Source organism: Oncorhynchus mykiss, chromosome 17 (genome assembly GCF_013265735.2).
Source record: "Oncorhynchus mykiss isolate Arlee chromosome 17, USDA_OmykA_1.1, whole genome shotgun sequence".
NCBI lineage: Eukaryota > Metazoa > Chordata > Actinopteri > Salmoniformes > Salmonidae > Oncorhynchus > Oncorhynchus mykiss.
Window position 1 is genome coordinate 18,834,551 of NC_048581.1, and position 17,547 is coordinate 18,852,097.

Consider the following 17,547-nt stretch of genomic DNA (forward strand, 5'->3'; position numbering starts at 1 on the left):
GCACATGCGCAGTGCACCGCCGGCCTCTGTAGCGATGCAAAGATGGCGTCCTCCCTGGCTATCTGCAATGCACGTTTACTCAACTCTGTAGGACTGTCTTCTGGCCACCGTCGGGCTTGGTCGCTGCTTGCCTCGGCTAGACATGGAGAAACCTGTGCCACGGCGATCTTGGGGATACAACGGTGCAGGATAGGGGGCGACTTTGGCTGTTTGAGACCTGAAAATGCAGTGACATTGAGACTCACAGGTGAGAGAGGAAGGACTGTCTGGAGTTGGTGTCAGTGAACCTAGGTAGTAGTTTGTTGCTATAGAAAGATATTTGTTTTGTCAATCATTCTGTATATGTCGTTTTTGTGTTTTCATGTCGCGATCAGACACTCGACACTTGGTCGGTACACATGCAACAACATTGTGCAGAAGCTGGACGTGCATGATGTAACGTTAACTGTCCTCAGTCAATGGTCAAGCACAATATGTACATGACACAATCTACAGTGTCTACACTGGTAGTTAACTACTAACTAGCTAGTCCGTATAGCTAGCTAGCTAGTTAGCTAGTACAGTACACTTCGAAATGCTTTATTCTCATTATTTGTCGAGCTAGTTAGCTATGTCTAACACAGACATGCCAAACACCATTACCCAGAATGCTCTGCTTCAATACAAGGACAGAAGTTATGGCTCTTTGACGCAGCTCATATCTCCTTCTCTCCACAGGACTGAGGTCCCCCCATGTTGTCAGCAGTAGTCACTCCTTCCACACTAGCTGCTCCTCAGCTAACAAACAGGACTTGTATGATGTTCTGGGGGTGCCTCGCACAGCCACTCAGAAAGAGATCAAGAAAGCCTACTATCAGGTGAGAGGGTTGTCTATTAGGAGAGCCTGCACCTGTAGCTCTGTTGCTGTGTGGGTTGTTGTTGCAGAAATATAGGCCTAGACTGTTGTCATTATGGAGTTCTAGAATGTTCATAAACATTGAAATAGTACATGGCCTTGTCCAGTGAAATCAGCTGGGTAGGCTATATAATACCATTGGTCTATTCTATTCCAGATGGCTAAGAAGTACCACCCAGACACCAACCAGGATGACCCTCAGGCCAAGGAGAAGTTTGCCAAGCTGGCAGAAGCCTACGAGGTAGGCATTCAATTGGTCCCTGGCCTAATTCTACAAATTCAAGTCCTGCATGTTTTCGACTGGCCAATAATTACATTTCCAATATATCAAAATGCTCTGCCAAGCCAGGCATAGGATCTGATGAGGAGCTGACCCTAGAGCTGTACCTATTTGAGCAACTTCTATATTATCTGTAGATTGACAGTGACACCCAAACCCCTTAGCAATGACTGGGATATTGTTCCTGATGCTGTTCCCCCAAGGTGCTGAGTGACGAGGTCAAGAGGAAGCAGTATGACACATACGGGGCGGCAGGCTTCGACCCCAGCCAGGCGGGAGGGGGGGCGGGGGGACAGCAGTACTGGAGGGCCGGGGGGGCCAGCGTCGACCCAGAGGAAATGTTCAGGAAGATCTTCGGAGAGTTCACAGGAGCGCAGGGTTTCGGAGACTTCAACAGCATGTTTGAACAGAGGCCAGAGGTGTGGTTATAACATTTTATAACAGATGAATAACCCGGTTATAACATGTTTCATGATTCGGTATAGAAGTAGAATTGGTAGAATGTACAAGTTCTAATGAACAGCAACGTTACATGATTTCATGTGAGTGTTTAGAGCTCAGTTATTCATATTCAGCCATATGTTTTAATCTGTAACTGCTCAGTTATTCATATTCAGCCATATGTTTTAGTCTGTAACTGCTCAGTTATTCATATTCAGCCATATGTTTTAGTCTGTAACTGCTCAGTTATTCATATTCAGCCATATGTTTTAATCTGTAACTGCTCAGTTATTCATATTCAGCCATATGTTTTAGTCTGTAACTGCTCAGTTATTCATATTCAGCCATATGTTTTAGTCTGTAACTGCTCAGTTATTCATATTCAGCCATATGTTTTAATCTGTAACTGCTCAGTTATTCATATTCAGCCATATGTTTTAATCTGTAACGGCTCAGTTATTCATATTCAGCCATATGTTTTAGTCTGTAACTGCTCAGTTATTCAGCCATATGTTTTCATCTGTAACTGCTCAGTTATTCATATTCAGCCATATGTTTTAATCTGTAACTGCTCAGTTATTCATATTCAGCCATATGTTTTAGTCTGTAACTGCTCAGTTATTCATATTCAGCCATATGTTTTAGTCTGTAACTGCTCAGTTATTCAGCCATATGTTTTCATCTGTAACTGCTCAGTTATTCATATTCAGCCATATGTTTTAATCTGTAACTGCTCAGTTATTCATATTCAGCCATATGTTTTAGTCTGTAACTGCTCAGTTATTCAGCCATATGTTTTAATCTGTAACTGCTCAGTTATTCATATTCAGCCATATGTTTTAGTCTGTAACTGCTCAGTTATTCAGCCATATGTTTTCATCTGTAACTGCTCAGTTATTCATATTCAGCCATATGTTTTAGTCTGTAACTGCTCAGTTATTCATATTCAGCCATATGTTTTAGTCTGTAACTGCTCAGTTATTCAGCCATATGTTTTCATCTGTAACTGCTCAGTTATTCATATTCAGCCATATGTTTTAGTCTGTAACTGCTCAGTTATTCAGCCATATGTTTTAATCTGTAACTGCTCAGTTATTCATATTCAGCCATATGTTTTAATCTGTAACTGCTCAGTTATTCATATTCAGCCATATGTTTTAGTCTGTAACTGCTCAGTTATTCATATTCAGCCATATGTTTTAGTCTGTAACTGCTCAGTTATTCATATTCAGCCATATGTTTTAGTCTGGAACTGCTCAGTTATTCATATTCAGCCATATGTTTTAGTCTGTAACTGCTCAGTTATTCATATTCAGCCATATGTTTTAGTCTGTAACTGCTCAGTTATTCATATTCAGCCATATGTTTTCATCTGTAACTGCTCAGTTATTCATATTCAGCCATATGTTTTAATCTGTAACTCTTTCTCCCTCTCTCTCACACCTTATTACCTTCCTCCATTTTTCTCCCACTATACCTCCATCTCTTTACCCTTTTCTCTCTCTCCCCTTTCCTGTCTCTCTGTTCCCTCCCTCTCTCTCCCCTTTCCTGTCTCTCTGTTCCCTCCCTCTCTCTCTCAGTTTGTGATGGAGCTGACGTTCACCCAGGCAGCTAAGGGAGTGAACAAGGAGATGACAGTGAACCTGGACGGTGCCTGTCAGAGATGTGACGGTAAAGGTAGCGAGCCGGGAACCAAGGTCCAGCACTGTCACTACTGTAATGGCACCGGCATGGTGAGTGGTGTCAACCTACTGTCACTACTGTAACGGCACCGGCATGGTGAGTGGTGTCAACCTACTGTCACTACTGTAACGGCACCGGCATGGTGAGTGGTGTCAACCTACTGTCGCCGTCAGGGACCAGGGCCTGTATTCCCAAAACGTTACACAATGATTTATTATGATTTAAAAGGCGAAACTGATCCTAGATCAGAACTGCTACTTTGAGTACAGGCCCTGATGTTTTACATGGTTGTCTCCACCATGACCGTATCCCTTTTATAAAACAGGCATCTCAGGGAGGCAGTAGCCATTCTAAATTCACTATCTACTCAATTTACTTCAGGGCTTAACTTTTTTGATCCGCACTCCCATAACGTAAGGCGCCTTTATTATCATTATAGTGTAGTAATAGCCATGTTAAAAATGTCTGATCATCTTAATGTTGGTCTCTGTGCTGCCCCCTGTAGGAGTCTATAAACACCGGTCCCTTCATGATGCGCTCTACGTGTCGACGCTGTGGTGGGCGGGGCTCCATCGTGACCACGCCCTGCGTGATGTGTCGCGGCTCGGGACAGACCAAACAGAGACAGACCGTCACCGTGCCTGTACCCGCAGGTGAGAGAGAGGGGTGTGAGAGAGAGACACTGACTGACGGTGTGTGTCTCTGGTTGGGCCATGATACGAGGAGACAATTGTTCAATGATGTGATGTGAAAATGCAGATTGACTTCAGACATGGACTGATGTTGTCTTGCAGGAGTAGACAATGGACAGACTGTACGTATGCCAGTGGGGAAGAAGGAAATCCACATCACATTTAGAGTAAGTGTGGACAGCATTTAGCTAGTTGTTTTTACCCTCCCCTTCAATGAGCTCCCAGACATCAGTTATACGACGCTATGCTTTTACTTTCTCTTTGGGAGATTGGGTGCGTAGATATCTGAAGTATTATTAATGTCAGTCCTTGTTTGATTGATTGTGGTTCTGATGATCCAGCTTTGCTTTGCCTGACCCACCTGAAGCCCTACTAATATTCTGGAGACCTATCCTCTATAAAAAAACATTGGGGAAACAATTATATTTTTCTCATTTGTGAGACACTTATTATGACACTGTTATATTTGTGATGGTTCTGATGGTCCGGTATCTCCTTCTTCTCTCCAGGTCCAGAGGAGTCCAGTGTTCAGACGTGATGGGATCAACATCCACTCTGATGTCCACATCTCTGTAGGCCAGGCTATTCTGGGGGGCTCTGCCCGGGCACAGGGACTCTACAACACCATAGATATACAGGTGGGAGAAAGAGTTAGATCTCTGTAGGCCAGGCTATTCTGGGGGACTCTGCTAGAGCACAGGGACTCTACAACACCATAGATATACAGGTGGGAGAAAGAGTTAGATCTCTGTAGGCCAGGCTATTCTGGGGGGCTCTGCTAGAGCACAGGGACTCTACAACACCATAGATATACAGGTGGGAGAAAGAGTTAGATCTCTGTAGGCCAGGCTATACTGGGGGGCTCTGCCCGGGCACAGGGACTCTACACACACTCACGGCCAGTTTGTAGGTACACCACACTGTTCACCAAACTGTATCGCTCCTACAAACAGTGAGTCACGTGACCATGGCTTGTTGTATAAAGCAGGCAGAAGGGCATCAAGGCATTAATTGTCTGTTGGATTAAGTGTTAGACTGGGTAAAAGGAGTGACCTAAGGGACTTTGAGTGTTGTATGATCGGCGGTGCCAGGCGCACCGGATCCAGTATCTCAGAAACGTCCGCCCTCCTGGGCTTTTCACGCACAACGGTGCGACAAACAAAAAACATCCAGTTAGCGGCAGTCCAGTCGGCTGAAACAGCTCGTTGATGAGAGAGAACATCCAGTCAGCGGCAGTCCAGTCGGCTGAAACAGCTCGTTGATGAGAGAGAACATCCAGTCAGCGGCAGTCCAGTCGGCTGAAACAGCTCGTTGATGAGAGAGAACATCCAGTCAGCGGCAGTCCAGTCGGCTGAAACAGCTCGTTGATGAGAGAGGTCGAAAGGAGAATAGCAAGAATTGTGCACGCTATCAGGCGTGCCACAAACATACAAATAACGGCGCAGAACGACATCTTGGAACGCACAAATTGTCGATCCTTGTCACTGATGGGCTATTGCAGCAGACGACCACACCCGGTTCCACTCCTATCAACTAAAAACAAGGAAAAGCAGCTCCTGTGGGCATGTGAACACTGGACACTTGAGGAGTGGAAAAACATCACCTGGAACATGACAGCGAGTTCAGTTTAGTTGAGTGGCCTGGACAGTCCCCAGACCTCAACCCTACAGAGCATCTTTGAGATGAGATGGAATGAGATGTTTGCAGCATGAATGTGCCACCAGTCCAATCTGCAGTAACTGCATAATGCCATCGCGTCAGCATGGACCAACATCCTTGTGGGACGTTTCTGACACATTGTAAATACCCCAAAGAATTCAGGCTGTTTTGGAGGCAAACGTCTGACCCGGTACGAGGTGAGTGTATACAGGTGCGAGGGAGGGAAAAGGAGGCAGGAGGGATGGAAATAAGTTGTTTTCTGCCCGGTCACAGGGACTATACAACATTATAGGCATCCATGTGAGGGAGGGGAAAAGGAACTGACTGTTGAATTTATCTACATGAAGTATTTCAATGTTTGGGTGTCATTTTGTTCAGTATTTATTTCATTACCACGTCTTTCAATCTGACAACCATCTGGATATATGACATTAGATACATTACACTGACCTAGTCAATCTGACAACCATCTAGAAATATGACATTAGATACATTACACTGACCTAGTCAATCTGACAACCATCTAGAAATATGACATTAGATACATTACACTGACCTAGTCAATCTGACAACCATCTAGATATATGACATTAGATACATTACACTGACCTAGTCAATCTGACAACCATCTGGATATATGACATTAGATACATTACACTGACCTAGTCAATCTGACAACCATCTGGATATATGACATTAGATACATTACACTGACCTAGTCAATCTGACAACCATCTAGAAATATGACATTAGATACATTACACTGACCTAGTCAATCTGACAACCATCTAGAAATATGACATTAGATACATTACACTGACCTAGTCAATCTGACAACCATCTGGATATATGACATTAGATACATTACACTGACCTAGTCAATCTGACAACCATCTGGATATATGACATTAGATACATTACACTGACCTAGTCAATCTGACAACCATCTAGAAATATGACATTAGATACATTACACTGACCTAGTCAATCTGACAACCATCTGGATATATGACATTAGATACATTACACTGACCTAGTCAATCTGACAACCATCTGGATATATGACATTAGATACATTACACTGACCTAGTCAATCTGACAAGCATCTAGAAATATGACATTAGATACATTACACTGACCTAGTCAATCTGACAACCATCTAGAAATATGACATTAGATACATTACACTGACCTAGTCAATCTGACAACCATCTAGAAATATGACATTAGATACATTACACTGACCTAGTCAATCTGACAACCATCTAGAAATATGACATTAGATACATTACACTGACCTAGTCAATCTGACAACCATCTGGATATATGACATTAGATACATTACACTGACCTAGTCAATCTGACAACCATCTGGATATATGACATTAGATACATTACACTGACCTAGTCAATCTGACAAGCATCTAGAAATATGACATTAGATACATTACACTGACCTAGTCAATCTGACAACCATCTAGAAATATGACATTAGATACATTACACTGACCTAGTCAATCTGACAACCATCTGGATATATGACATTAGATACATTACACTGACCTAGTCAATCTGACAACCATCTGGATATATGACATTAGATACATTACACTGACCTAGTCAATCTGACAACCATCTAGATATATGACATTAGATACATTACACTGACCTAGTCAATCTGACAACCATCTAGAAATATGACATTAGATACATTACACTGACCTAGTCAATCTGACAACCATCTAGAAATATGACATTAGATACATTACACTGACCTAGTCAATCTGACAACCATCTGGATATATGACATTAGATACATTACACTGACCTAGTCAATCTGACAACCATCTAGAAATATGACATTAGATACATTACACTGACCTAGTCAATCTGACAACCATCTGGATATATGACATTAGATACATTACACTGACCTAGTCAATCTGACAACCATCTGGATATATGACATTAGATACATTACACTGACCTAGTCAATCTGACAACCATCTGGATATATGACATTAGATACATTACACTGACCTAGTCAATCTGACAACCATCTGGATATATGACATTAGATACATTACACTGACCTAGTCAATCGGACAACCATCTAGAAATATGACATTAGATACATTACACTGACCTAGTCAATCTGACAACCATCTGGATATATGACATTAGATACATTACACTGACCTAGTCAATCTGACAACCATCTGGATATATGACATTAGATACATTACACTGACCTAGTCAATCTGACAACCATCTAGAAATATGACATTAGATACATTACACTGACCTAGTCAATCTGACAACCATCTAGAAATATGACATTAGATACATTACACTGACCTAGTCAATCTGACAACCATCTAGAAATATGACATTAGATACATTACACTGACCTAGTCAATCTGACAACCATCTAGAAATATGACATTAGATACATTACACTGACCTAGTCAATCTGACAACCATCTGGATATATGACATTAGATACATTACACTGACCTAGTCAATCTGACAACCATCTGGATATATGACATTAGATACATTACACTGACCTAGTCAATCTGACAACCATCTGGATATATGACATTAGATACATTACACTGACCTAGTCAATCTGACAACCATCTAGATATATAACATTAGATACATTACACTGACCTAGTCAATCTGACAACCATCTGGATATATGACATTAGATACATTACACTGACCTAGTCAATCTGACAACCATCTGGATATATGACATTAGATACATTACACTGACCTAGTCAATCTGACAACCATCTGGATATATGACATTAGATACATTACACTGACCTAGTCAATCTGACAACCATCTGGATATATGACATTAGATACATTACACTGACCTAGTCAATCTGACAACCATCTGGATATATGACATTAGATACATTACACTGACCTAGTCAATCTGACAACCATCTGGATATATGACATTCGATACACGTTATAGTGACCCTAGTCTTGCTTGTCCAAGCTGAAGGGTCTACTTGGCTTGTCACTAGACACACTGGCAGATGTGAAAAGAGACTGGATTGACCGAACCACTGCCTTCTGTTTTGTAGATCCCTCCAGGTTGCCAGGCCGACCAGAAGATCCGTGTTCAGGGAAAGGGGATCCAGAGGATGAACAGCTATAGTTATGGAGATCACTATGTTCACATCAAGATCAGAGTACCTAAGTAAGAGAGAAAGAACACACACACACACACTCCCAGAAACACACACAAATCAAATCTAGTTTTATTGGTCACATACACAGATTTACAGATGTTATCGAAAGAGAAGCAAAATGTTTGTGTTTCTAGCTCCAACGGTGCAGTAATACCTAACAATACAATATCAAACACATAATACACACACAATCCCATAGGAACTAGAAACAGGGTGGCGTGTCTGTCGGCGCCATCTGGTGGAGAGTCTGACGTTAACACAGACCCATTCACATTACTCTGCCTGTTGTCTATCTAGCATGGCTTTGTGTGACTGCTGCTTTCCCTTTTTCACGGTTAGAATAGTGTGTTATTAACCCTCCCTCTGGTCTTCTACCACTGTAGGAAGTTAACCCGGCGACAGCGCTCCCTGCTGCTGAGTTATGCAGAGGAGGAGACTGACGTGGAGGGGACTGTCAACGGAGTCACTGCTGCTACCACAGGTAGGTTGTTTATACCTGGGAATGATACTATATAGTTCCACATCACCTTGTCTTCTCCTGCCACTGCTAGCCTGTCCCCTCTCAACACACACACATTTTAAATGCTTTACTTCATCTACAAATCACATTACAGCCAATAAGGATTCAAACATTTCAAACACACGCCAAGCACACAAGTGTATACACAAACACATGTTAAAACATGAAGCAAACATGGGCCGTATTTTGGATGGTGCATGTAGTACCTGTTTTTGTCTAGGTGGGGGCAGGAGTGGTCAGAGCTCTGAGTCTGGGGCAGGACAGGGCAGAACAGAGGGGCAGGAGAAGAAGAAAGAAGAAGAAGAGGAGGGCGGCATCCTTTCCAAAATAAAGAAAATGTTTAGCTGACAGCCACACCTCAGGTAGGACCCCCCCAACACCCTAAACACTAGCTGTGTAATGTGTGTTAGTCTGACTAACATGAATACTATACCTTCAGAATACACACACACTAACATATACATTTCTCCAACCTGCAGTTTGGCTGTCCTATAGTACAGTGGTTCCTATAGTACAGTGGTTCCTATAGTACAGTGGTTCCTATAGTACAGTGGTTCCTATAGTACAGTGGTTCCTATAGTACAGTGGTTCCTATAGTACAGTGGTTCCTATAGTACAGTGGTTCCTATAGTACAGTGGTCCCTATAGTACAGTGGTTCCTATAGTACAGTGGTTCCTATAGTACAGTGGTTCCTATAGTACAGTGGTTCCTATAGTACAGTGGTTCCTATAGTACAGTGGTTCCTATAGTACAGTGGTTCCTATAGTACAGTGGTTCCTATAGTACAGTGGTCCCTATAGTACAGTGGTTCCTATAGTACAGTGGTTCCTATAGTACAGTGGTTCCTATAGTACAGTGGTTCCTATAGTACAGTGGTTCCTATAGTACAGTGGTCCCTATAGTACAGTGGTTCCTATAGTACAGTGGTCCCTATAGTACAGTGGTTCCTATAGTACAGTGGTTCCTATAGTACAGTGGTTCCTATAGTACAGTGGTTCCTATAGTACAGTGGTTCCTATAGTACAGTGGTTCCTATAGTACAGTGGTTCCTATAGTACAGTGGTTCCTATAGTACAGTGGTTCCTATAGTACAGTGGTTCCTATAGTACAGTGGTCCCTATAGTACAGTGGTTCCTATAGTACAGTGGTTCCTATAGTACAGTGGTTCCTATAGTACAGTGGTTCCTATAGTACAGTGGTTCCTATAGTACAGTGGTTCCTATAGTACAGTGGTTCCTATAGTACAGTGGTTCCTATAGTACAGTGGTCCCTATAGTACAGTGGTTCCTATAGTACAGTGGTTCCTATAGTACAGTGGTTCCTATAGTACAGTGGTTCCTATAGTACAGTGGTTCCTATAGTACAGTGGTTCCTATAGTACAGTGGTTCCTATAGTACAGTGGTCCCTATAGTACAGTGGTTCCTATAGTACAGTGGTTCCTATAGTACAGTGGTTCCTATAGTACAGTGGTTCCTATAGTACAGTGGTTCCTATAGTACAGTGGTCCCTATAGTACAGTGGTTCCTATAGTACAGTGGTCCCTATAGTACAGTGGTTCCTATAGTACAGTGGTCCCTATAGTACAGTGGTTCCTATAGTACAGTGGTTCCTATAGTACAGTGGTTCCTATAGTACAGTGGTTCCTATAGTACAGTGGTCCCTATAGTACAGTGGTTCCTATAGTACAGTGGTTCCTATAGTACAGTGGTCCCTATAGTACAGTGGTTCCTATAGTACAGTGGTCCCTATAGTACAGTGGTTCCTATAGTACAGTGGTTCCTATAATACAGTGGTTCCTATAGTACAGTGGTTCCTATAGTACAGTGGTTCCTATAATACAGTGGTCCCTATAGTACAGTGGTTCCTATAGTACAGTGGTTCCTATAATACAGTGGTTCCTATAGTACAGTGGTTCCTATAGTACAGTGGTTCCTATAGTACAGTGGTCCCTATAGTACAGTGGTTCCTATAGTACAGTGGTCCCTATAGTACAGTGGTTCCTATAGTACAGTGGTTCCTATAGTACAGTGGTTCCTATAGTACAGTGGTTCCTATAGTACAGTGGTCCCTATAGTACAGTGGTTCCTATAGTACAGTGGTCCCTATAGTACAGTGGTTCCTATAGTACAGTGGTTCCCAACCTGCGGTGTGGCTGTCCTATAGTACAGTGGTTCCTATAGTACAGTGGTCCCTATAGTACAGTGGTTCCTATAGTACAGTGGTTCCTATAGTACAGTGGTTCCTATAGTACAGTGGTTCCTATAGTACAGTGGTCCCTATAGTACAGTGGTTCCTATAGTACAGTGGTCCCTATAGTACAGTGGTTCCTATAGTACAGTGGTTCCTATAGTACAGTGGTCCCTATAGTACAGTGGTTCCTATAGTACAGTGGTTCCTATAGTACAGTGGTTCCTATAGTACAGTGGTTCCTATAGTACAGTGGTCCCTATAGTACAGTGGTTCCTATAGTACAGTGGTCCCTATAGTACAGTGGTTCCCAACCTGCGGTGTGGCTGTCCTATAGTACAGTGGTTCCTATAGTACAGTGGTCCCTATAGTACAGTGGTTCCTATAGTACAGTGGTTCCTATAGTACAGTGGTCCCTATAGTACAGTGGTTCCTATAATACAGTGGTCCCTATAGTACAGTGGTTCCCACCCTGCGGTGTGGCTGTCCTATAGTACAGTGGTTCCTATAGTACAGTGGTCCCTATAGTACAGTGGTTCCTATAGTACAGTGGTTCCTATAGTACAGTGGTCCCTATAGTACAGTGGTTCCTATAGTACAGTGGTCCCTATAGTACAGTGGTTCCTATAGTACAGTGGTTCCTATAGTACAGTGGTTCCTATAGTACAGTGGTTCCTATAGTACAGTGGTCCCTATAGTACAGTGGTTCCTATAGTACAGTGGTTCCTATAGTACAGTGGTTCCTATAGTACAGTGGTTCCTATAGTACAGTGGTCCCTATAGTACAGTGGTTCCTATAGTACAGTGGTCCCTATAGTACAGTGGTTCCCAACCTGCGGTGTGGCTGTCCTATAGTACAGTGGTTCCTATAGTACAGTGGTCCCTATAGTACAGTGGTTCCTATAGTACAGTGGTTCCTATAGTACAGTGGTCCCTATAGTACAGTGGTTCCTATAATACAGTGGTCCCTATAGTACAGTGGTTCCCACCCTGCGGTGTGGCTGTCCTATAGTACAGTGGTTCCTATAGTACAGTGGTCCCTATAGTACAGTGGTTCCTATAGTACAGTGGTTCCTATAGTACAGTGGTCCCTATAGTACAGTGGTTCCTATAGTACAGTGGTCCCTATAGTACAGTGGTTCCTATAGTACAGTGGTTCCTATAGTACAGTGGTTCCTATAGTACAGTGGTTCCTATAGTACAGTGGTCCCTATAGTACAGTGGTTCCTATAGTACAGTGGTCCCTATAGTACAGTGGTTCCCAACCTGCGGTGTGGCTGTCCTATAGTACAGTGGTTCCTATAGTACAGTGGTCCCTATAGTACAGTGGTTCCTATAGTACAGTGGTTCCTATAGTACAGTGGTCCCTATAGTACAGTGGTTCCTATAATACAGTGGTCCCTATAGTACAGTGGTCCCTATAGTACAGTGGTTCCTATAATACAGTGGTCCCTATAGTACAGTGGTTCCCAACCTGCGGTGTGGCTGTCCTATAGTACAGTGGTTCCTATAGTACAGTGGTTCCTATAATACAGTGGTCCCTATAGTACAGTGGTTCCCAACCTGCGGTGTGGCTGTCCTATAGTACAGTGGTTCCTATAGTACAGTGGTTCCTATAGTACAGTGGTTCCTATAGTACAGTGGTTCCTATAGTACAGTGGTTCCTATAATACAGTGGTCCCTATAGTACAGTGGTTCCTATAGTAGAGTGGTCCCTATAGTACAGTGGTTCCTATAATACAGTGGTCCCTATAGTACAGTGGTTCCCAACCTGCGGTGTGGCTGTCCTATAGTACAGTGGTTCCTATAGTACAGTGGTCCCTATAGTACAGTGGTTCCTATAGTACAGTGGTCCCTATAGTACAGTGGTCCCTATAGTACAGTGGTTCCTATAGTACAGTGGTTCCTATAGTACAGTGGTTCCTATAGTACAGTGGTTCCTATAGTACAGTGGTCCCTATAGTACAGTGGTTCCTATAGTACAGTGGTCCCTATAGTACAGTGGTTCCCAACCTGCGGTGTGGCTGTCCTATAGTACAGTGGTTCCTATAGTACAGTGGTCCCTATAGTACAGTGGTTCCTATAGTACAGTGGTTCCTATAGTACAGTGGTCCCTATAGTACAGTGGTTCCTATAATACAGTGGTCCCTATAGTACAGTGGTTCCCACCCTGCGGTGTGGCTGTCCTATAGTACAGTGGTTCCTATAGTACAGTGGTCCCTATAGTACAGTGGTTCCTATAGTACAGTGGTTCCTATAGTACAGTGGTCCCTATAGTACAGTGGTTCCTATAATACAGTGGTCCCTATAGTACAGTGGTTCCCACCCTGCGGTGTGGCTGTCCTATAGTACAGTGGTTCCTATAGTACAGTGGTTCCTATAGTACAGTGGTTCCTATAGTACAGTGGTCCCTATAGTACAGTGGTTCCTATAGTACAGTGGTTCCTATAATACAGTGGTTCCTATAGTACAGTGGTTCCTATAGTACAGTGGTTCCTATAATACAGTGGTCCCTATAGTACAGTGGTTCCTATAGTACAGTGGTTCCTATAGTACAGTGGTTCCTATAATACAGTGGTTCCTATAGTACAGTGGTTCCTATAGTACAGTGGTTCCTATAGTACAGTGGTTCCTATAGTACAGTGGTCCCTATAGTACAGTGGTTCCTATAGTACAGTGGTTCCTATAGTACAGTGGTTCCTATAGTACAGTGGTTCCTATAGTACAGTGGTTCCTATAGTACAGTGGTCCCTATAGTACAGTGGTTCCTATAGTACAGTGGTTCCTATAGTACAGTGGTTCCTATAGTACAGTGGTCCCTATAGTACAGTGGTTCCTATAGTACAGTGGTCCCTATAGTACAGTGGTTCCTATAGTACAGTGGTTCCCAACCTGCGGTGTGGCTGTCCTATAGTACAGTGGTTCCTATAGTACAGTGGTCCCTATAGTACAGTGGTTCCTATAGTACAGTGGTTCCTATAGTACAGTGGTTCCTATAGTACAGTGGTTCCTATAGTACAGTGGTCCCTATAGTACAGTGGTTCCTATAGTACAGTGGTCCCTATAGTACAGTGGTTCCTATAGTACAGTGGTTCCTATAGTACAGTGGTCCCTATAGTACAGTGGTTCCTATAGTACAGTGGTTCCTATAGTACAGTGGTTCCTATAGTACAGTGGTTCCTATAGTACAGTGGTCCCTATAGTACAGTGGTTCCTATAGTACAGTGGTCCCTATAGTACAGTGGTTCCCAACCTGCGGTGTGGCTGTCCTATAGTACAGTGGTTCCTATAGTACAGTGGTCCCTATAGTACAGTGGTTCCTATAGTACAGTGGTTCCTATAGTACAGTGGTCCCTATAGTACAGTGGTTCCTATAATACAGTGGTCCCTATAGTACAGTGGTTCCCACCCTGCGGTGTGGCTGTCCTATAGTACAGTGGTTCCTATAGTACAGTGGTCCCTATAGTACAGTGGTTCCTATAGTACAGTGGTTCCTATAGTACAGTGGTCCCTATAGTACAGTGGTTCCTATAGTACAGTGGTCCCTATAGTACAGTGGTTCCTATAGTACAGTGGTTCCTATAGTACAGTGGTTCCTATAGTACAGTGGTTCCTATAGTACAGTGGTCCCTATAGTACAGTGGTTCCTATAGTACAGTGGTTCCTATAGTACAGTGGTTCCTATAGTACAGTGGTTCCTATAGTACAGTGGTCCCTATAGTACAGTGGTTCCTATAGTACAGTGGTCCCTATAGTACAGTGGTTCCCAACCTGCGGTGTGGCTGTCCTATAGTACAGTGGTTCCTATAGTACAGTGGTCCCTATAGTACAGTGGTTCCTATAGTACAGTGGTTCCTATAGTACAGTGGTCCCTATAGTACAGTGGTTCCTATAATACAGTGGTCCCTATAGTACAGTGGTTCCCACCCTGCGGTGTGGCTGTCCTATAGTACAGTGGTTCCTATAGTACAGTGGTCCCTATAGTACAGTGGTTCCTATAGTACAGTGGTTCCTATAGTACAGTGGTCCCTATAGTACAGTGGTTCCTATAGTACAGTGGTCCCTATAGTACAGTGGTTCCTATAGTACAGTGGTTCCTATAGTACAGTGGTTCCTATAGTACAGTGGTTCCTATAGTACAGTGGTCCCTATAGTACAGTGGTTCCTATAGTACAGTGGTCCCTATAGTACAGTGGTTCCCAACCTGCGGTGTGGCTGTCCTATAGTACAGTGGTTCCTATAGTACAGTGGTCCCTATAGTACAGTGGTTCCTATAGTACAGTGGTTCCTATAGTACAGTGGTCCCTATAGTACAGTGGTTCCTATAATACAGTGGTCCCTATAGTACAGTGGTCCCTATAGTACAGTGGTTCCTATAATACAGTGGTCCCTATAGTACAGTGGTTCCCAACCTGCGGTGTGGCTGTCCTATAGTACAGTGGTTCCTATAGTACAGTGGTTCCTATAATACAGTGGTCCCTATAGTACAGTGGTTCCCAACCTGCGGTGTGGCTGTCCTATAGTACAGTGGTTCCTATAGTACAGTGGTTCCTATAGTACAGTGGTTCCTATAGTACAGTGGTTCCTATAGTACAGTGGTTCCTATAGTACAGTGGTTCCTATAATACAGTGGTCCCTATAGTACAGTGGTTCCTATAGTAGAGTGGTCCCTATAGTACAGTGGTTCCTATAATACAGTGGTCCCTATAGTACAGTGGTTCCCAACCTGCGGTGTGGCTGTCCTATAGTACAGTGGTTCCTATAGTACAGTGGTCCCTATAGTACAGTGGTTCCTATAGTACAGTGGTCCCTATAGTACAGTGGTCCCTATAGTACAGTGGTTCCTATAGTACAGTGGTTCCTATAGTACAGTGGTTCCTATAGTACAGTGGTTCCTATAGTACAGTGGTCCCTATAGTACAGTGGTTCCTATAGTACAGTGGTCCCTATAGTACAGTGGTTCCCAACCTGCGGTGTGGCTGTCCTATAGTACAGTGGTTCCTATAGTACAGTGGTCCCTATAGTACAGTGGTTCCTATAGTACAGTGGTTCCTATAGTACAGTGGTTCCTATAGTACAGTGGTTCCTATAGTACAGTGGTTCCTATAGTACAGTGGTCCCTATAGTACAGTGGTTCCTATAGTACAGTGGTTCCTATAGTACAGTGGTTCCTATAGTACAGTGGTTCCTATAGTACAGTGGTTCCTATAGTACAGTGGTTCCTATAGTACAGTGGTTCCTATAGTACAGTGGTTCCTATAGTACAGTGGTTCCTATAGTACAGTGGTTCCTATAGTACAGTGGTTCCTATAGTACAGTGGTTCCTATAGTACAGTGGTTCCTATAGTACAGTGGTTCCTATAGTACAGTGGTTCCTATAGTACAGTGGTCCCTATAGTACAGTGGTTCCTATAGTACAGTGGTTCCTATAGTACAGTGGTTCCTATAGTACAGTGGTTCCTATAGTACAGTGGTTCCTATAGTACAGTGGTCCCTATAGTACAGTGGTTCCTATAGTACAGTGGTCCCTATAGTACAGTGGTTCCTATAGTACAGTGGTCCCTATAGTACAGTGGTTCCTATAGTACAGTGGTTCCTATAGTACAGTGGTTCCTATAGTACAGTGGTTCCTATAGTACAGTGGTTCCTATAGTACAGTGGTCCCTATAGTACAGTGGTTCCTATAGTACAGTGGTTCCTATAGTACAGTGGTCCCTATAGTACAGTGGTTCCTATAGTACAGTGGTCCCTATAGTACAGTGGTTCCTATAGTACAGTGGTTCCTATAATACAGTGGTTCCTATAGTACAGTGGTTCCTATAGTACAGTGGTTCCTATAATACAGTGGTCCCTATAGTACAGTGGTTCCTATAGTACAGTGGTTCCTATAATACAGTGGTTCCTATAGTACAGTGGTTCCTATAGTACAGTGGTTCCTATAGTACAGTGGTCCCTATAGTACAGTGGTTCCTATAG

The 17,547-nt window shown here is 43.1% G+C and overlaps 1 protein-coding gene across 4 annotated transcripts in view; it reads left to right on the forward strand.

The window, feature by feature from the left end:
• Positions 1–17,547, forward strand: part of LOC110485561 (dnaJ homolog subfamily A member 3, mitochondrial) — a 72,127-nt gene continuing 54,580 nt past the window's right edge. For 3 of the 4 annotated variants that reach the window (XR_005036862.1, XM_036949217.1, XM_036949216.1), the window contains exons 1-11: positions 1–247; positions 718–857; positions 1,053–1,136; positions 1,379–1,594; positions 3,197–3,349; positions 3,805–3,952; positions 4,094–4,158; positions 4,501–4,629; positions 8,755–8,870; positions 9,246–9,343; positions 9,603–9,744. Coding sequence is in view for 3 of the 4 variants with exons in the window: in XM_036949217.1 (XP_036805112.1) it covers positions 43–247; positions 718–857; positions 1,053–1,136; positions 1,379–1,594; positions 3,197–3,349; positions 3,805–3,952; positions 4,094–4,158; positions 4,501–4,629; positions 8,755–8,870; positions 9,246–9,343; positions 9,603–9,730 (1,482 nt within the window). In the remaining variant the exon portion in view is untranslated. The remainder of the gene's footprint in view (positions 248–717; positions 858–1,052; positions 1,137–1,378; positions 1,595–3,196; positions 3,350–3,804; positions 3,953–4,093; positions 4,159–4,500; positions 4,630–8,754; positions 8,871–9,245; positions 9,344–9,602; positions 9,745–17,547) is intronic. The other variant, XM_036949218.1, reaches the window with a different exon arrangement.